The following is an 18,127-nucleotide window of genomic DNA, read 5'->3' on the forward strand; positions in this document are numbered from 1 at the left end:
CAAAATCTGAGAGCTGTGTGTGCAGATTGAGCTTGGAGCGTCTTTGCTTGTTGGCTTTCTCAGTTGTCAAAGCTAGGGGGAAATACACAAGACAAACACGTGTACATATATGTGCATGCACATGGATACACATCTGCATGCACACACAATATACTCATAATGCATATGTACACGTCTATATGCATGTGTTAATACATATACTTATCTTAGAAAGCATGTGTCACACGGAGGCCTCCAGTTTAGAGTCCTCCCACAATCTCTTCCTTGCCTTACAACATTTCATATTTACATCTTCCTGGATGAGAACCACAGCTCCTAACATCAACACATTTACTAATTTGTTTAATCCTATTACCACAGCTAAAATGGCTTCAGAACTGCTTCCCTTAAACGCCTACCAAAGAGAGTTCACCTTTTGTTTGCTGTTTTCCTCACTTCTCCCCAAAACTGAAAGTATATAGTCAGATACTGTGTTTATAAATTAGTGAGATTTTTTTTTTCCCATCTGTTGAGTGTGGTTGTGTTTTTCATTTGAAAAACACCTAGATTTATTTATTTCAACTTGTTTTCATCTTTCATTAAAAAAATTTTTTTGTGTATGTAACATGCTTCCAAAACGCAAATCTGTATAAAAAGATACTTACCCCTTGCTTTATTTGGTTTATCCTCTTTGTGTCTCTTTTTGTAAAATAAGTAGATATATGCAAGGTTTCTTATTTTCTCTTTATTCTTTCATAAAAAGTAGCATGTTAGTATACTCTTGCACTTTGCTTTTTTCTCTTAACAATACATCTTAGAAATCATTCCATGGTGGTTTATAGAATTCTTTCTTAATTGTTTTTACAGCTGCGTAGTTCTCCTTTCTATGTATCCTCATTTATTCATCACTTATGTTTGGACATTTAGGTTGTTTTTTGTTATTTTGAAATTATCAAACAATGTTGAATAACCACATGCATATGTGTTTCATATTGATGGAGGTGTATCTTTAGAATATATTCCTATAAATGGAATTGTTAGATCAAAGGGTACATACATAGGTAATTTTGTTACATATTATTTGACTACTATGTTTGAAGAACCTACAACCCAAAGGAGAAAACAGTACATTCATGGTCCAAATCCATCTGTAACAAAGTGGGGGTTAAAATGTCTTCATTTGATAAAACTCTCAAGTGTAAGTTTTTTAAAACTCATTCCGAAGATGGGGAAAACACATTTTACCTAGTCTTCCTAGAGGATGAATTCAGGTGGTATTTTCTTGATATCCTATTTGAAAGTCCCATTTATAAGCTCACAAGGAATCTTTTCTTCCTGATACTTGTCTTTATCAGAAGAGCTCCAGCAAAAAGTTTTGAAAATCAAAATTGATTCTTTTGTCAAAGGTAATATTCAGAATATCACTATGAAGATTTCTCGATAGCGTATCTTCTTGCTGCTGCTGCTAAGTTGCTTCAGTCGTGTGCGACTCTGTGCGACCCCAGAGACGGAAGCCCACCAGGCTTCCCCATCCCTGGGATTCTCCAGGCAAGAACACTGGAGTGGGTTGCCATTTCCTTCTCCAGTGCATGAAAGTGAAAAGTGAAAGTGAAGTTGCCCAGTCGTGTCTGACTCTTAGCGACCCCATGGACTGCAGCCTACCAGGCTCCTCCATCCATGGGATATTCCAGGCAAGAGTACTGGAGTGGGGTGCCATTACCTTCTCCGATAGGTAAGCAAGTATCACTAGACTTGTTCCTGTTTTACTCATGTATGTTTAAGAAGTTGTTCCCTCCACCCCACCCCACACCCAGCCTCTGGCTAGGAAACCTGTGGTGCCCCAGGCTTGACTTCAGAGGGGCCTCACTACAGCTCCTCCATGTCATCATTTAATGTGCTTCTGAAAACATGGAAGGCAAATATATACACGTCTTATAGTAAGGTTTAGTATTTTGAGGACGTTCTATTCCTTAATTCTGTCTTAAGCTTAATTTAGTTTTGAGCAGGATATTTTCACAATGAAGCACATGTTTCTAGCCCATCCATATAATGAATATTTAAAATGGAGATTAAACATATATAGATCAAGTTTTCCAAAATGAAATTATATTTCGTAGAAAGATAAAATTGATTTCAAATGTTGGAAGGATTTAAGATTTTACAGAAGATTAAATGGGATTCCAAGCATGTGATTATTATGGTGACTATATTTATATTACTGTCTCTAAATGTGTGTCCAAAAAATGAAGCACATACCTTCTTCTGTTGAGACAATCAACTATGGAGTTAGGAATTTTTCTTTTTCTTTTTTTTTTTTGGTATATCTGAGTTATTGGAGTGTTTTGTAACCAATTCTTTTGGTGATTATTTTGAAATTCCAAGAAGATTAAGAGAAATTTGAAGTTTTTGCATTTGTTGAAAGGGAGACTGGGGATTTAAAAAGAAAAAAGGAGGCAGGAAACATGATATAGTGTAAACAGTGAGGGGATTGTGAGTCAGCTGAGCTGAGCATCGGCCTCTGCTTGGCTGCTGGCTTTGGGGCCTTTGTGCTTCTTAAACCTGTTTGTACATCTGGAACATGAGGCTCGCCTGCCCTGGCTCCCTCGCAGAATCGCTGTTGCTACAGTTAAACGAGACAGGAAACACTTAAGTGCTTTGTAGAATATAAATTGCTATGTAATTTTCTTAGTGAGAGCCACGTTACATGAGATAAATATTCCAGTGAAAATTGGACGGACATCTTTTTAAAAACTCTTTTCACTGGGGTCTTCTGTCCTGAAACTGGTAGGAAGTGGTCTTTCTCCCCTGATCCCCACCCCCACCCCCCGAGTTTCATTTCCTAAGTTTGGGTCAAAACAAGTTCGTAAAGAACTTTGCTGATAGGTAGGCAAGCCAGTCTTCAGCCTACGGAATCAAGAGTAAGACTGGGTTTTTGCCCACCTGATGAGTGATCCACGTGCGAAAGGGTGAAGGGTGTTGGGAGAAGCAGCCTGACCCCATGGGTGCATCCCACTGGATCTTCCGTCTCTGTCCCTATCTTCCCCCACACCTTGCAGTGACTCACCGGGTGGGAAGTACCAGTAATTGTGGCTCTTTCCTCATCTCCACCTTCTGCCAAGACTTACTGGTTCTGCTTCTGTTGGATCTTTCACATCATTTATACCCTTGCGTTTTCTCTGATCACATGTCGCTTGAGTCTTCTTTCTCCCTTGCCCAGTCTTGCCATTGTGCCCTTTTCATGCAGAATGAGTCTAAGCTCTCCAGCCTCACGTACCCCTGGGTTCTTTCCAACTGCATCAGCTTTGTGCTTCTTTTCACCTGTCCTGTCATCCAGCCACACAGACTGTCTTTTAGCACTCTTCCATTCCCCAAAAATGTCATGGTGACTATGTGTGTGTCTGGTTTAAATACTTTCTCTTCCATTTACTAGCGTGTTACCCTGGAAATCTTAACCTCACTGTTTTTCTTGATAAAATTAGGATAATAATACTATCTGCCTTAAATGGTTGCTTTGAGGAATAAAGGAGATAATCCATGTAAAAGTTTAAAGAACTGTGTCTGCATGTAGTAGGTGTTACATACAAATTAGCTGCAATTATTATTATTATTGTCTTCTGTCAAAATTCTGTGTGTATCTTTGCTCAAGTCTGTTTTTCCCAAATCTCCCCAGTTGTATGCATCCATTAGTGCATCCATCTATCCAATGAATATTTTATCGAATCCTTGGTATGCTTTAGGCATAACACTACTACTCGCTGTGAAGAATACAGAACTTAAGCGCATACTGCCCTCTGGGAACTTAGTGTCTGATGGGAAAGCACAGAGAAGTGTAAACTGTTCATCCATTCAGCACATGTTGATCAAGTCACTGCAGAGGATCCGAGGTCCTGTTTAGTTCTGAGCCTGGTGTCACTCTGGTGAAGGATCAAAGTTTGAATGCCTTAGGCAAAGCACAGTTGCGGTGCTTGAAGGAAAGTAAAAGTTGCTCAGTCGTGTCCGACTCCTTGGGACCCCATGGACTATACAGTCCATGGACTTCTCCTGACCGGAATACTAGAGCGGGTAGCCTTTCCCTTCTCTAGAGGATCTTCCCAGCCCAGGGATTGAACCAGATCTCCTGCATTGCAGGTGGATTCTTTACCAGCTGAGCCACAAAGGCGGCCGTAGTGGTGCTTGGGAGTGTAGAAGAGGGATTTTATCAGCCAGGAGGGGCCAAAAAGGCTTATTGGAGATGCTGCCGTCTTAGCAGGGCCCTGCACAGTGCATTTTGCCCATCTCCACCTCTCTCAAGGAGCATCCATCTCCTGCTGTGGGCGATGGCTCTGGGTGGTCGGAATTTTATCCCCGTGACCTCCTCAAGGGCTGTGGCAGTGTTGTCTTCAGTTTTGAACGTTTATTTGAAAGTGGGGTTTTTTGGGGGGTGGGGAGATGTTTGTATCATTTTACTTCGTATCACATTAATCCTATCTATAGTAGTCATGATAGGGGTGTAAAAAAAAAGTGAATTTTACATCAACCCATGTAGATGTTTCTTCCCTTTTTCCTGCAAATTTCTGACAAGAAACTCTTGTTGCTTTCCCATTAAAGCCTCTCCTGGCCCCAGAATTACAGGATGTACCCTCGTAACTTGAATCACATGAGAAATCTTAGCTTAAGAACTGCCCAACAGTTTTAATTCTGAATTTCTCCTTGTAGCAAGGAGCAAGGACCAACCCCAGTGGAGAAAAAGAAGAAAGGAAAAAGGAAAAGTGAAACCACAGTGGAGAGTTTAGAGCTGGATCAGGGCCTGCCGAATCCATCCCTGCGGAGCCCCGAGGAGTCCACTGAGTCTGCAGACAGCCAGGTACCACTGTGCCGGGAGCCCGAGCGGGCACTGCGGCTGCGGGGTGGGGTCTCGCTGACGCTTATCCCGGTACTCCTCTCTCCCTGTCTCCAGCCCGCTTCCCTCGCACCCAGACCTAGGCTGGGCTTCCCCTATGTTAGTGGGTGACCACAAGGCTCTTCATCTAGCATCCTGGTCCTTAGACTAACAATCTCCGAGCTGTTTAGCAGTGTTGGCTTCCTTCCAGGAGAGTCGCATGGTATCAGGCTGCAGTGAGAGGGAACGTGGAGAGGGGAAGTGTGATCCAAAGTAGATGAGGCTCCGAGGGCCTCTCTCGCCTTGTAGGTGATGCATTGATGGCCCGGGGTGCTAATAAGCCAGTCTGCATGAGGACACGTTCATAATCCCAGATGCTGGGAAAGTCAGGGATGGATTCCTTATACCAAGATGGGAAGGAAAATTTGGGGAAATGAGTGGCCCACCCAAATGAGATTTCTGAAGACGCACCAAAATGGGCGTGAGACATTGGTAGGAGTTTTCTCCCTTGAGTTGAGGCAGCCTCTCTTGGACTTGAATTCTGATATTTCAAAGTGCTGTTTCCTCTGACAGCCGCAGCAGTTTATCTGGGCTCTGCTCCCACAAGGGGCCATTTAGGATAAGATCAACTTACTATACCTTAAGTCCTGTGATCTTCACTGTAGGAAAGTGTCGGCTCCTGACATCACAGTGATGAATAAGTCGTGGTGTCTGGGATGTCAGATCCGAGACCCCCTTTCACTGCCTATATACTTGGGTTAGTGACTCCCAAGTATCCTGACTGGCAGAGGAGCAAGTACGTCCGGTCCATGAGGGTCAGCAGGTAGTTCAGTGTTTCTAGGATGGTAATCTACACGTGGGATTGAGGGAGAGCTTTTTATGTGAAATCTGTCCTGTAAAATTAAATGTCATTGAGGTGACGCAGTAAAGAAACAAACACAGAGAGAGGCCCAGGAGGCATCTTTTAGACGATAAGGGCCAGGGGTAGGGTGGGGGTGAGGTGTGGCTTTTCGTTTTGTTTTGTAGGGTTTAAGTGTTGAAGACTCAGCTGGCTGAGTGGATAGTTCCCGAAAGTGTTTCTGCTGCTTGGATGTGATGGGTAGAGATGAACCGTGTGTTTTTCTGCTTGAGGAAAGCCACTGGGTTGCTTTGCTGTAGGATGTTATCTCTCTTAAAGGTCATAAGCTATTTAATTATAGTCAAGTCCTTACATGGTGAGTCACGAATCTCGTTTTGTCACACTCAAGACATCAGCTTGAATTTCAAAGGGTGGTGTTAGGAGATTCTCAAAGTAAGTCCAAATAAAATTGGTATTATTTAATTGTTTGGAAGTACATGAAAAATCTGGTGAACTTGGAAAATTGAAAAAAAAAAAAGCCTGTTAAATCATTGTCATAAACCTAGAGCTTCAGGCTGTGCTTGGAGATGATGAAGTTACTTCCCATCCCTGTTTCACTGGAATGGAAACCAATTCCAGAAAGGAGGGGGAAAGCACAGGTAGAGATAATAAAACACATCTCCCTGGATCCTGAGACTACACCTCCTACTCTGTGGGTCCAGGAGGGTGGCTCCCTCTCCTCAGCTGGGCCCCGTTTTGAGTGAATTTAGCTCTGAAAAGAGTTGTGCTTAGGGCAGATCCTTCTGGGAAAGTTGGAGAGTGTGAGCGAGTGTAGTAAGGCGAGGGTGTCCTTATGCGTGCTTTTCCCTCCGACTCACTGAGCGTCTCTGGCGGGTGTGTTTGTCCTGCAGAAACGACGCTCAGGACGGCAAGTGAAGCGCAGAAAATACAACGAAGACCTGGACTTCAAGGTGGTGGACGATGACGGGGAGACCATTGCCGTGCTTGGGGCCGGCCGGACGTCTGCCCTCTCAGCTTCGACCCTGGCCTGGCAGGCGGAGGTACGGCCTTTAGGCTGGACTGCTGGCCTCCGCCGGACAGTCACTTCGACTGCCTGATGGAGTTGTACTGTGGCTCTTTTTCAAAGCATAAGCTCGGTCACTTTAACTGCAGGTTCTGCCCTTCAGGTGGCTTCCTGCTGAACTGAAAGTTCAGACTCTTTGAGCCTCGCAGGTCCCTCTGTCATCATACTCTCCTGAATTCACCTAAGTTCATTTTCCAGATGCACGACTTTGTGCCATCTCTCTCATTATTCTCCAGCCAAAAGACTTGGCTCTTTTAAAGCCATGTATCAGCCATTCTTTCCCACCTACTGCCCTTGGCCTGTGTGGTCCCTTTTGGTTGGAATGCTCTTTGCCACATGCTTCACTTGAATCTTATTTAAAGTAGACTCTTCCCCCTTGTCCTAATGATTCTTTTTTTTTTTTTTCCAATTAATTATTATTTATCTGATTGCACTGGGTCTTTAGTTGTGGCACAGGATCTTTAGTTGAAGCCTGTGGGAGCTAGTTCTCTGACCAGGAATCGGACCCTGGGCCTTCTGTGTTGGAAGACAGGGTCTTAACTACTGGACCACCAGGGAAATCCTCTGATGATTCTTTATTTCACTCCTGTTTGTTTCTTTCATAGCACTTATTACAATTTATAATTGTGTTCTGATTTCATTTTATTTGTCTCTCCCATTAGAATGTAGAAGTCTGATATGGAGTAAATAGCTACTCAATGAACGGAATCGCGTAAAGCAGTCATTACAGTTGGAACTGGGGTTACAAATGTGTATGGAGAGCCCACAGCGGGGCCAGGTCCTAGGACACCAGGATGAGTATCACAGCTTGGTCCCTGCCTCCAGGGAGTTTAATCTGGGAGAAGGAGCGTATGGCTACACTGGTATTGTGAGTTAAGTGCGGTGTTGGAAGTGTGTGCTGGATATGGTGACTGGAGGAGGAATGGACAGGAAAGGGAGGTCAGGGTTTTAAGGAAGGCGTTTCCAACCTGAACCACAGCCCCATAGCCTGCTGAGTACCAGAGGTTGTAATATGACAGTTTAATGAGCTTGGTCAGACGTTGGGGTGTGATTTGAGGAGTGATGGGAGATGATCCCGGGGTGGTAGGGAGAGCCACATTATGCAAGGCCTTGGCTCTCAGCTAAAGTATTTGGCCTTTCTCCTGCAGATTGTACAAGGGGCCTGGGGCAGTCAGAGACGCACGATGCCCATCTGTGCAGTTTAGGAATTTCCACTGGCAGCAGTGCCAGGGAAGACGAGGACAGCATTAGTCGTGGTACCCCCAGATGCTGCCAGGGAAGAGAGGGTGGGAATACATGTTGAAAAGGAGGAGGTCTGAGCCAAGGAGCTTGCAGAGCAGAAAGCAGAAGCAAAAGAAGCAGCAGGCTGTGCATGTGGGATGCGCCTGACGGCCGGCAGCACATTCTGGGACACAGGCTGTCTGTCGTTATGGAGTCCCTGTTGCTGACTTGGCAGGATTCATGTTCTGCCTGTGCAGCAACAGCACAAATGCCTGTCCTTCCTCCTGGACTCCAGTGTGGCTCTTGGAGCTGAGGATGCTTTTATCCGTGCCATCCACCTTGACTCCCGCATCAAGCTTTTTCACGTAATTTCTCACAGCCTCTTGCTCTGTGTCTGCATAGAAAGTAGCTAGGAGCAGGGGCCCTTGTGCCTATGTTAAGAATCAGGAAATAAGCACAGAACAATCCAGGTCGTAGCATTACATAGCAGCAGTGGATCAGTGATGAGCGTGTAAGAACTGATTTCATGTCTCTCTGTGGATCAGGGTTATCCAGCTAATGAATAGAACACCTAATAGGAATAATAATTTGAAGTAGTACAAGCAAATAGTTAAAAGTAGTCCTTGCAAAACTTCTTTGACATGATAGGATTATATTGCTTTACAGTGGGTTTCCTGGGACTTCCCTGTGGTCCAGTAGCTAAGACTTGACGCTCCCAATGCAGGGGTGCAGGTTCGATCCCTGGTCACGGAACTAAATCCCACATGTCACAACTAGAAAGCCCACATTTTACAATGAAAATCGAAGATCCTGTGTGCTGTAACTAAGACCCAGTGTGGCCAAATGAATATTTACAGTGGGTTTCCTTTCCTTGGTGATTTTATGGTTGCTTTGGTAGTTAAAACACTCTAAGGGATTTTATTTACTCCTAGTAGCCATTCAGCCCAAGTCACTAACTGTATTTCGGTTGTTGTTCTGACTTCTACCCTGGTACCTAAAGGGCAGTAGTTTTTATCTTCACAAGGCTCTTTTTATCCTCATGAAGGGTACATTCAAGAAAGAGTTTATATGTGGTGAAACATAAGCTAGAATCTGAATCTGCATTAATTACACCTCAAAGATGGTGACTAAATTTAAAAAAGAAAGCGGCCCAAAATGTGGTTTTGGTGTTGATGTTCAGAAAAGGTAGCCATGTGGCTCTGGCCTCCACACCACAGGACAGACCCGACCACCTGCCAGGGACTGAGCGACTGACCCGAGTCATTGCTCCATGGAGCCCTCTATTCGTGTCTGTTTTACATAGTGGGCTCTCTGGGGAGGTCTGAACAAAGATTTCCCAGACTAACACAAAGCCCAAAAGTCAGGGATCTCATCTAGGATTCCAGGCTTCCTCAGAGTGTCCAGGGGCCCAGAAACCAGTAGAAGAAGATTAGACTTTTCTTCCATCCTTCTCCCAAGGCCCTTTGGAAGGGTGTCCGCCTGCTTGCAGACGGGCAGAGAAGGGGCAGAGAAGGGTGTGCAGTCAGCACCAAAAAGGCCCCGCTGCTCCCTCCCTGCTTTCTTTGTGGTGTCTTATCGGCATGCTCAGCCCACTAGTGTGGCTGCTGTCCCAACCCCAAATCGCAACCTCAGCAGTGCTTGCCTCGTGGTGAGTTGCTGCAAACGTCTTTACGCATGATTCATTCTAGCTCGGGCCTGGCAGATCAGCATAGACGCCTGCTTTGGAGTCTAGAGGACAGTCCCCTGGCTGGGGGATGGGAAATATGTTCCCATCCTCACTGTGACTCCCTGCTTTCTTATTCTTTGTCAAACCGATGGCAGCGCTTGGAACACAGACAGACTTGCCCGGTTATGGCCCATTTACAGCATATAGATTCTTACAAGGCGGTCTCAGTTTTTGCCTCCTGCAGTTGGTGTGGTTTGTGTGATTTTTGCCACTGAGACAGAAGGACTTGAATTTGAACAAGGCATCATCTCCCAGTGCTCTCTTGTGTCCGCTCTTGCGTCTTTGCAGACAGTACCCTCTGCTTTGTCTGGTCTTTGCCTGCTCCTGGCAGGTGAGCGCAGTGGTTCCCTCGCCCGGGAAACTCCCTGCTTCCCCTCAAGCTGGAGGTAAGTGCCCCTCCTCTGTCTCCCATGGCACTCCAGTATGGTTAACTCTGTCACTGTCCTTTAAACAGCTGCCAGTTTTTGTTTGCCTTTGTCGAAGCCATGAACCATGTTAGGGTAGGGCTTGTAATCTTTTTCTTTTTTTTTTAACTTACCTCTCCAGCATGAAAAGGCTTCAATAAAGTAAACTGTACATTAAGCCCCAGGAACTATTTAGAGAAAAGTATGGCACATCCCTCCTCTATTTTGTGGTGTATTCATTATGCCTAATGTCCCCGGAACCCACCCACCACTTGTTCACAGCCCGTGACTGCTCTGATGGGTCAGCGCCCCTGCCATATTGCTCTGAATATCACTCCTGATTGTTCCTGCCATCACACTGTAAACTTTTGCAAAAACAAGTGTCACTTTTTAGTTGATCATAATTTTCACTTAACATAGGTAGTACTTGACATTGGGTAGTAAGTAACATAAAGACATGCATTCAGTTGTACTTATCATCTGGAAAATTTTGAAAGAGATGGGAATACCAGACCACCTGACGTGCCTCTTGAGAAACCTATATGCAGGTCAGGAAGCAACAGTTAGAACTGGACGTGGAACAACAGACTGGTTCCAAATAGGAAAAGGAGTACGTCAAGGCTGTATATTGTCACCCTGCTTATTTAACTTCTATGCAGAGTACATCATGAGACACGCTGGACTGGAAGAAGCACAAGCTGGAATCAAGATTGCCGGGAGAAATATCAATAAGCTCAGATATGCAGATGACGCCACCCTTATGGCAGAAAGTGAAGAGGAACTCAAAAGCCTCTTGATGAAAGTGAAAGAGGAGAGTGAAAAAGTTGGCTTAAAGCTCAACATTCAGAAAATGAAGATCATGGCATCTGGTCCCATCACTTCATGGCAAATAGATGGGGAAACAGTGGAAACAGTGTCAGACTTTATTTTTCTGGGCTCCAAAATCACTGCAGATGGTGACTGCAGCCATGAAATTAAAAGATGCTTACTCCTTGGAAGAAAAGTTATGATCAACCTAAATATTATATTGAAAAGCAGAGACATTACTTTGCCAGCAAAGGTCCATCTAGTCTAGTCAAGGCTATGGTTTTTCCAGTAGTCATGTATGGATGCGAGAGTTGGACTGTGAAGAAAGCTGAGTGCCGAAGAATTGATGCTTTTGACCTGTGGTGTTGGAGAAGACTCTTGAGAGTCCCTTGGACTGCAAGGAGATCCAACCAGTCCATTCTAAAGGAGATCAGCCCTGGGTGTCCTTTGGAAGGAATGATGCTAAAGCTGAAACTCCAATACTTTGGCCACCTCATGTGAAGAGTTGACTCATTGGAAAAGACTCTGATGCTGGGAGGGATTGGGGGCAGGAGAAGGGGACGACAGAGGATGAGATGGCTGGATGGCATCACTGACTCGATGGACGTGAGTCTGGGTGAACTCCAGGAGTTGGTGATGGACAGGGAGGACTGGCGTGCTGCAATTCATGGGGTCGCAAAGAGTCGGACACGACTGAGTGACTGAACTGAACCGAATGAATAAATATGCTTAAAACATTATAGAAACAGGTACGATTCTTAACTCCTGGATTAGAAAAATGAGAATGAGGTATTTTTCTTTCTTTCTCAGGCTCTTGTTTCCTCCACTTCTTTGTACTGGCCTGTTTTCCTGCTGGCATTTGCCTTCTCACTCCAGCCCTGACTGCCATGGGCAGGCCCGGGGCAGAGTGACTGCAGCCCTGCACCAGCCCGGGTGATTCAGGACTTAGGCTGCCGTCCCACTCGACCCGGGAGGATGGTTTTCATTCTTTCCATTTCTTCGTTGGCCAAACCACCACTTCCCACCCCGGGCCTTTCCTCCGAGTGTCTCCTGTCTTTGTTTCCTCTTGGCTGCTGCTGCCCACCAGTCCTGCTGAGGCTTTTCGTGTTCAGACAGCTGCGATTTGCACCTTTGTCATTCCCTGCCCCAGTCCTCTGTCCTTCTCACTCCATTCCTAGGCTCATTTCCCCATTTTCTCATTTTGCCAGGGCAGTTTTTGGCTTTTCTCAGTGTCCCACTCAAGAATCTAAGGTGATTTTGCCTGTTAACTCCTGTTTTAGATCAAAATTCCTGCCTGATTTTCTTCTAAGGAATGTGGCCACATTCTGTTCTCATTTATCCCCACTCACCATTCTGTGAAATGTTTTTTGCTATTAAGACTGTGTTCCTTGGTATCCCAGATAGGCATCCTGCTTCCCCTGTACTGGTCCTTTCATCCCATGGGCACGTTTCAGCTTTCCTTCCTGTTTGCAGTCCTCTTATGAGCCAGCATCCTTTAGTGCCCAACTGAAAGAAAACACAGTATTTGAAAGTCAAGCTGTTCATGCTTTCTGCTCTCTTGCTGGACTTAGGGTTACTGTTGCACTGATTAGGATTTACCCCTGGCACATTTCTCAGAAAAATATGTTTTATTTTGCTTCCACTGAGAGCTAAGCCCCTGAGACTTGGCACCTTGTTTAATGCGACTTTGGACCTTCCATGGCACTTGGTAAATACTTAATGTTTTGAAAAGTGAGTTGTGTCTCACTAGAGGCTCTCCTTATTCTAGCTGAATAGAGTGAATCAGGTGGTTGGTTGAGGTTGGGAGTGATGTGAGTTGAAAATTTTTTCCCTAAGGGAAAAAATTAATTTCATGAGTTTCTGACATGAAATTGAATGAATTAAAATGGTCTTCTTTGACGGATAATTTGAGAAAATTCCAAGAAGTTGGGAACAGATGGCTGTTATGGAAGTGTGTTCGGCAAGCAGATTTAGTTTATATCTGTGTGTATCTGTATACACTGAGTGTTTATACACACATGATCATGCTTATGCACGGTCTCTGTTTAGGAAAAAGAAATCCTGATTTTCCAGTCTTCTTCATACTTTGATGTGTATTTTTGGTAACACTAGCCTCTTTTTTCCCTTTTATTAGGATAGAGTAAAAAAAAAAAATCTGTTGTCAGATTTTGATAACTATTGATTTTTTTTTTTAATTCTAGTGTTATCCCCTGTTCTTTAGTGCCAAAAAGCAAACTGAACTTTTATTTCAAATTCCTTAATTTTTACTTAAAAATTTTTCTATAACAAAGAATGCTTTAAGCCCTCCATCCTTTTAACCCTCAGAGTAAAGTTCTGAGCCTTCTTCATCCACATGTTAACGTTTCTGTGGATTGGGTCCTGGTTAAAAACTGAAGAGAAGTCAACATCTTCCCATCAGAAGCCATCTTTTTCTGCTGTTCATGGTAGGTAAGAAAAAGAGACTATTTGAAGGGATGCCCAATGGTTAAGAATCCACCTGCCAACGCAGGGGACATGGATTTGATCCCTGGTCCGGGAATTAAACTCCCACATGCCATCGGGCAACTAAGCCCATGGGCCACAATTTCTGAGCCCACTCTATCTAGAGCACATACTCTGCAACAAGAGAAACCCCTGCAACGAGAAGCTCTCACTACAACCAGAGAGTAGCCCCTGGTCACTGCAGCTAGAAAAAGCCCATGCACTGCAACTAAGACCCAGTGAAGCCCCCCTCCCCAAATATATAGTCAAATAAAGAAAATTCTTTTAAAGAGAGAGAGCCTATTTGAAGTCACCTGCTGGTGAGGAGAGACAGTGGTTCTCTCAGCATGGGTGCACTCGTGTGAAGGCTTGCTTGTTCGTCTGGTTCGTACAGACTTGGAAGTAGGTAGGAAAGGTAGTTGGCAGTGATGAAAGTCTAAGGCTAATAGACATCTAGCTTGTTTCCGAAGCCTCTTCTGATTTGGCCAGCTGCTCTGGCTCTGTGTGCCCGTAGCACTTGCTCTATACTGCTGTTCCCATATTGCATTGTAAAATCTCTTAACATTACTTATTCAGAAATATTTATTGAGCGCCTACTACTTACTGTTGGGCACCAAGGACTGTTCTGAGTGCTGGAGATAACATCAGGGAACAAAAGAGCCAGAAGTCCCCGCCCTTGTGGAGGGAGCCTGTGGCATGCACACAGCCCATCTCCTCCTCCAGATGTTTGCCAGGTTTTCAGCCTACGTGGGGTGTCAGGCCAAAGGGCTAAGCTCAGAACTTCCAAAGTGTAGAAATAACTTGGGAGAGGCTGGTTATCAACCTGGAAAAAGTAAAATTGTGTAGTGTGTACATGGTGGTAAGTGCTATGGAAAAAAAAACATCAGAATAGGAGTGTTAGGCAATTCAAGAATGAAGGTTGCAATTTTAGATAGGGTGATCAGTGTTGGCCTCACAAAAGTAATACGTGACCCAAGAACTAAAGGAAGTAAAGGAGTGAGGGAGTCGTGTAGGGAGAAGAGCATTTCAGGCAGATGGAATAGCAGAGTCCTGAAGGTGGAAACGTGCCTGGTGTGTATGAGGGACAGAGAAGGAGACCTGAAAGGTGACATAGGAGGTGCGAGGCTGGGGACGCATTCCGTGGGCTTCTGAAGACCTTTGGGAGACTTTAGGTTTTACTTCTAAGTTGAAAGAAAAGCAGTTTAAGCAGTTTAAGCAAAAGGATGACTTAAATGAAGGGGCCATTCTGATAGTTGCGTTGAGAATAGACCAGTAGGACAGGCTGGGTAACAAAGTGACTACTTAAGAAATGACTGGGAATAATCTGGGTGAGAGATGAAGGTGGTTTAGACCAGGGTAGAAGCAGTGGAGGTGGTGAGAAATGTCTGGATTCTGAACATACTTCGAAGGTAAACTCAACAGGATCTCTTGGCTGATGAGATAGGGTGTGTGGCTCGAAAAGAGAGGAGTTGGGAATTACAGAATTTTGGAGTTGAACATCCAGAGGGATAGAGTTCTTTTTAATTCAGTTGTAAGAAAACTGTAGTTTGAAGGGGTAGGGTTGGTGGCTTGGCTAAGAGACTAAGAGTTTGGTTTGTGGACATCTGAAATGTGAAATATTTCTGAAATAGGTGCTGATGACAAATAACAGTTGGATAAAGGAGTCTATAATTATGGGGTTCTGAGCTGGATTAAATAACTATGGCAGTCCCAACAACATGCGCACATGCGAGTTACGTTGCTTCAGTCGTGTCTGACTCGTTGTGACCATATGGACAGTAGTCCATCAGGCTCCTCTGTCCATGGGATTCTCCAGGCAAGAACACTGGAGGGGATTGCCATGCCTTCCTCCAGGAGATCTTCCTGACCCAGGGATAGAACCTGCATCTCTTGCATCGACAGGCAGCTTCTTTATCACTAGCATCACCTGGGAAGCCCAGGATAAATAAATATGGCAGGCAAGACTCATATAGCCAGTATTTAAAACCATGAGACTGAATGGGATCACCTAGAGAATGAATATAGATAGAAAAGAAAGCCCCACAACTAGGCCCTAGGGAACTGCAGAAATAAGAGTTAGCGCTGGAGGATTCTATTTTCAGGTAAGAAATAGTCGGGCATGGCAGGCCAACACTCGCTGCAAGGGGGAAGAAAAAGTTAACTTGCAAAGAACATATTTTTAAAGACATCAGATAGCTGTGGAAGCAGTAAGAATGAGATGCACTAAAATTCCAGACAGAGAAGAGCTCTTCCCTAGATGAGCTGACCATTGCTGACTGTTTTCTTCTCTGGAAGCATTCTGTAATTCCGGGCAGGGGCTGAGTACCAGGCTGGGCCCAAACAGAGACCTACTCTGGGTTGACGAGAAACATCTGACCCTGCTGGTGATTGATTATGCAGGGCTGATGAAATGATTGGGAACTAGAGGAATCCCCAAAGCACGGAGCCTTCTGCAGTTGACATTTGCCGAGTTCTGGGGTAGTACAAGAAGTGGGTGGCCGAACCAGAAGGCAAATTGAAATCTCACAGTCTTGCATTACTTAGGAGATAAAATCTCACTGAAAGGATGGGTCTACTGCAAAACAAAACTGACTCTCCCTTAAGAGAGATTGTTAACCTGCTTGGGATTGGAAAACTCAAGGCTGAGGAGTAAAAAGACCTGCCGAGCTTACAGTCAAGTGACTGTGGGCATTTGTTCTCAAGGAATAGATCAAACAAGAGATGGACTGAGTCTTAACAGAATGGTGACCCAGTCCTGACCCAACAGAGCCTGATTGGACTGGACCAGTGGGACCCATTCCTTCTCCCTGTTCATCAAGGAGAAAATAGGAAGCATTTGGAGCTGCTGTGATTCTTTTGTTCACAATATTCACTGTACAATAAAAAATTATTAGACATTGAAAAGGCTGGGAAATTGACTAACAATCAGGAATATTAATGGAAGCAAAGCCCAGATGATCCAGATAATGGAGTTAGTAGAAAAAAAAAAATTGAATTACTATGATTAATGTAATCCTCTATTTAAAGAAAATAGAGGAAATGATGGACAAAATAAGTTTTAAAGTAAAGAATTCCAACAGAGAATTGAAGCTATAAAGAGAATTAGATCAATGCTGTAAAACTGAAAATTTGTAAAATTCAAAGCACAATAGTAAGTTTAAAAGCAGATTAGATATAATAGAAGATAAGATTAGTGACTTTGAAGACAGATCAGTAGAAAATTTCTAAACTGACACACAGAAAAATGAATGGAAAGAACAGAGCAAAGCATAAATGCATAGAGACCATTGGGATGCAGTGAAGAGGTCTGATGCTCTGATTAGCATCCTAGATGTAGAAAAGGAAAGGTCAGTCACTTAGTCATGTCCAACTCTTTGGACTGTAGCCTGCCAGTCTCCTCTGTCCATGGGATTCTCCAGAATGCTGGAATAGGTTGCCATTTCCTCCTCCAGGAGATCTCCACCCTGGGATCAAACCTGGGTCAGTGGACAGCCAAAAAGTCCCCAAAACTGATGGAAGATATCAATCAGTAGATTCAATGTTAGGTAACCCCCAAGCAGGAAAAACACACAAAAGAAAACCATACCTAGGCATATCTTAAACTGTAGAAACCAGATACTAAAAGAATATCTTATAAATCACTAGATAAAGACTGACAGCTAATATTATATTAAATGGTATAGTATTGAATGCCTTCCCTCTGAATTAACAAGAAAAAGATTCCACTATTCTCATTTATATACAGAAATACATTGGAGGTCCTGCACTAAGGAAAAGGAAGAAATACAGGCATGCTTTATTTTATTGTTCTTTGCCATGTTGCATTTTACAGATGCTGTTTTTTTGGTTTTTTTTTTTGAAGTTTGAAGGTTTATGGTAACCTTGGATCAAACAAATGTATTGGCACCATTTATAATATACTAATATTACAATATACCTTTTACAGTATACTTATTTTATAAACTAGCAATATCAAATCAGGAATGGAAAATTATAAAATGCCACTTATGATAGTATCAAGGTATTAGATACCCTGAAGTAACTCTCAAAAGATACATAAACCCTCTGTATGAAAAACATGGCTGAAACAAATGAAAGAAGCCCTAAGTAAATGGAGTGATATGTGACACGCATGTATTCAAAATTAAGCTATCTGGAATTCAGTCCCAGTCCAAATCTAGGCAGGGTGCTTTTTTGGTGGAAATTGACGATGGAAATACAGATCTACCCTATCCAAGGCGATCTTAAAAAGGAAGAACCCAGTTGGAAGACTTATAATCCATCCGTTGTAATCAGTTTACAAAAATGAAGACAGGGTAGTGTTGCCATAAGAACGCATAGACCAGTGGGCCAAAAATAGAGCTGTATGTGGCTACTGAGCCCTGGAAATAGCCTAGTTCGAACTGAGATATGCTCAACAAAGTACAGAATAGATTTTTAAAGATTCAGTATGAGAAGAAGAATGTAAACTATTTCATTAACAATTTTATATTGATTGCATGTTGAAATGATATTTTGGCTATGTTAATTAAAATATTGTTAAAATCAAATTCATCTGTTTTTAAATGCAGCTACTGTTGTTGTCCTTCGGTCACTAAGTCACGTCCGACTCTTTGCGACCCATGAACTGCACCACGCCAGGCTTCCCTGTTTTTCTCTCTCTCCTGGAGTTTGCTCAAGCTCAAGTCCATTGAGTCAGTGATGTCTTCCAACCGTCTTATCCTCTGTT

At 43.7% G+C, this 18,127-nt stretch overlaps 1 protein-coding gene across 10 annotated transcripts in view; it reads left to right on the forward strand.

Annotated features, from left to right (window-relative positions):
• The window catches only part of CHD6 (chromodomain helicase DNA binding protein 6), a 201,717-nt gene that overhangs the window by 83,478 nt on the left and 100,112 nt on the right, over window positions 1-18,127 (forward strand). For all 10 annotated transcript variants that reach the window (XM_044927646.2, XM_025263458.3, XM_044927647.2 and 7 more), the window contains 2 exons: window positions 4,675-4,822; window positions 6,587-6,736. In XM_044927646.2, the coding sequence (XP_044783581.2) occupies window positions 4,675-4,822; window positions 6,587-6,736 (298 nt within the window). The remainder of the gene's footprint in view (window positions 1-4,674; window positions 4,823-6,586; window positions 6,737-18,127) is intronic.

The sequence above is a fragment of the Bubalus bubalis genome, chromosome 14 (assembly GCF_019923935.1).
Source record: "Bubalus bubalis isolate 160015118507 breed Murrah chromosome 14, NDDB_SH_1, whole genome shotgun sequence".
NCBI lineage: Eukaryota > Metazoa > Chordata > Mammalia > Artiodactyla > Bovidae > Bubalus > Bubalus bubalis.